Source organism: Phalaenopsis equestris, unplaced genomic scaffold (genome assembly GCF_001263595.1).
Source record: "Phalaenopsis equestris unplaced genomic scaffold, ASM126359v1 Scaffold000885, whole genome shotgun sequence".
NCBI classification, from domain to species: domain Eukaryota; kingdom Viridiplantae; phylum Streptophyta; class Magnoliopsida; order Asparagales; family Orchidaceae; genus Phalaenopsis; species Phalaenopsis equestris.
The window spans coordinates 239984-242806 of record NW_018165325.1 but is presented as its reverse complement, the minus strand read 5'-3'; the positions used below and the strand labels follow the sequence as shown (position 1 = coordinate 242806).

At 30.4% G+C, this 2823-nt stretch overlaps 1 protein-coding gene across 1 annotated transcript in view; it reads left to right on the top strand.

The window, feature by feature from the left end:
* The window catches only part of LOC110032213 (membrane protein TMS1-like), a 6326-nt gene extending 3943 nt beyond the window's left edge, over positions 1–2383 (top strand). The window contains exons 3-5 of the mRNA XM_020735766.1: positions 258–334; positions 454–613; positions 1807–2383. Coding sequence (XP_020591425.1) covers positions 258–334; positions 454–613; positions 1807–1835 — 266 coding nt within the window. The 3' untranslated portion in view covers positions 1836–2383. The remainder of the gene's footprint in view (positions 1–257; positions 335–453; positions 614–1806) is intronic.
* Positions 2384–2823: the final 440 nt, after the last annotated feature.

The window sequence follows — 2823 nt, the reverse complement described above, 5'->3', positions numbered from 1 at the left end:
AGAGAGAGAGAGAGAGAGAGAGAGAGACCTAAACTTTTGTTTTACCTTTATACCACCTAAATCTTTCATTTCAAATAAAAAAATATCACTATTTTAGCTTTTTAAAAATGAACGGCACCTTTTCAAGCATGATAAGGTGGTATATATATATATATATGTAAAAATTAAAGTATAGGTGTTAAATATGTATATACATAAGAATTAATTGGTATGCATGTATATCTTCTTTCTTAATTTTGTACTTCTCCTGTTTCCAGCTACTAGAGTATGCGAAGCTCAAGAAGAAAATTTCTTTCATGTCAGTGGCGTTCTTCGTGTGAGTTTAGGTTGTTTTGTATCTTTCACATAACAAAGCAGGAAGTGGTTCTGTTAATGTAGCTATTTTGAAAATTATGATGAACTTGTTTTACAACCTGACATGTCCGCTGAAAATCTCCTTGACAAAAAATTTAGATATTTTTCATATGTATGATTTTCACTACATTTGGAGCTAGGAATTTGAACCAGGCACGGAATGCATGGCATTCTGGTTGGTGGACTCTGAAGTTCTTCCTGTACTTGATGTCAATAATTGCTGCATATGTAATACCTGTGAATTTCATCCACATTTATGGTAATTTATTGCTTAGATTACTATGATCAATTTCTTTTGGCAATCTTTTATACATAGTCATGAAATATTAGGGATAATATAAGGAATACAAGTTAATTAGTATATTCAATGAGTAGCTCCCATTTATGTCCATTTAACTAATTTAACAAAATTTTTAAAGTACATTGTTATCCTTATTTCATTTATGTTATTTTGTACATGGTTTTTCGTTGTTTGGTTAGTTTGCTAAGATTTCAATAAAATGCTCTTTTAATATTGGCTTAATTGTTTATTTGATGACTTATTTGTATTCTTTTATTAATTTTATTCTCTTTTATGCTCTTAGGTGTTATTAAACTAAAAAAATATGTTGGAAATATGGAGCAAATATGTAGATGTATATATTAAATCCAACTTTATTATTTAAAGAGAAAAGTGTCAAAGTCATCCGACTCTTTGTAGGGGGGCCATTTTAGTCTCAAAGTTTATGAAAGTGTCAATTTAATTTCCGGGCTCTTTTAATAAGAGTTGAAATTGTCCCAACGAAGAATTATATCAGCCCTGATTTACAGAGTCCGGGGACTAATTTCACACTTTGTAGACCCTTGAGACTAAAATAGCTCCATCTAAACAGCAGAGGACTATTTTAGACACTTTACTTATTTTTTAATTAACATTGGAACTGTAGAAAATATTAAGATATATAGTATGCCAGTTTGAAAATAATACTATGATTGCATTTACATTTAGTGATAAAGATATATTTTTAAATCATTTGCATCTTATTGATATAAGGATTGATTAAAGCTCAATTGTGATTTAAACTTGATATGAAAATTAGTATAAATGGTTACAAAATTTTAAAACTTAGATCATGTTCAAACTTGACAAACTAATTAAGAAAATAAATAAACAAACTTGAACATAGTAGTAACTAGTAATCGACTCTGAGTCAATTTATTTATGGCCCCTTGTCTCTTGAAAGGGAAAAAAAATTTAGAACAACTTTATGATTCATTACAAATTTTTATTATAATGTATGAATTCACATAGACTTGTAAGTATTGTCTTCAACTTGCAACTTTTTCATTAATGTTTATTGTGAATTTGATTTCTTCTTACCTATTATATGGGGCAATCATTAAAAAAATCAGTTCGCTATACTTTACATTCCTGATATAATATGATTTTTGTGAAATTTTTTTCTGTTGTAGGTGAAGTCGCTCGTATGGGAGCAGGGTAATTTTGCCATATCTTCATCTAATAGCATTATCATTATCATTAATATCATCCCAAATATTTTATGTCGGTTTTGTAAATCCTTTTTTAATGTTCATTCATATTGAGTACGATCTGAATTGCTAACTCTATTGTTGCTAAGTTTTTTTGTACTAGTCATATCACTTGTAATTCCAATTTCTTGATTTCTATGTTTATATTATCCTCATTAGGTGTCACTCTGACAATTTTATTAGATTAATTTCTCAATCATCCATCTATCATCTCAACATTCTTAATTTTCTACGGGGCATTTACATACATACCACACAATTCTTATGTATTTACATTTCTGACATAATTTTTTTATATTTGTATGCAAAGCACTCAAAACTTTAGCATCGCTTAAAAAATGTCACTATTACCTACTTTTTAAAAGTGAAATACACCTTTTCATGCATGGGCTATTACACCAGTGTTATATATATATATATATGCACCGTGTTCCCAGGTCAATTGGTAGGCATTTGCTTCGTTAGTTGTAAATCCCCTCTGGTCTGGGGTTCAAATCACCCCCCCCCCCCCCCCCCAGGCGTCTGGGGGTGGTATCGAGTGGTTAGGTGCATGGGTCCAACCTAGACCTAACGGGTTGCGAGCTAGGGGTGGTTGGTGGTTCCACCCGTCAACCATCTTTCAATGAATATATATATATATATATATATAAAGTATAGGTGTTAGATATATACATAAGAATTGTGTGGTATGTATGTAAGTTTCCCTTTCCTCCTTCTAAACATAATGGCTACGGACTTTTTGTTTCCTAACTCCCAAATTCATAAATATCATCAATTCCCCGTAATATTCTCTTATCACGTAATATTATTGAGGCAATTTTCATTAACCCCAACCTTCAGCTTTGGAAGTTATCTAATTATCTGTCCATTTAACTAATTTAACAAAATTTTTAAAGTACATTGTTATCCTTATTTCATTTATGTTATTTTGTACATGGT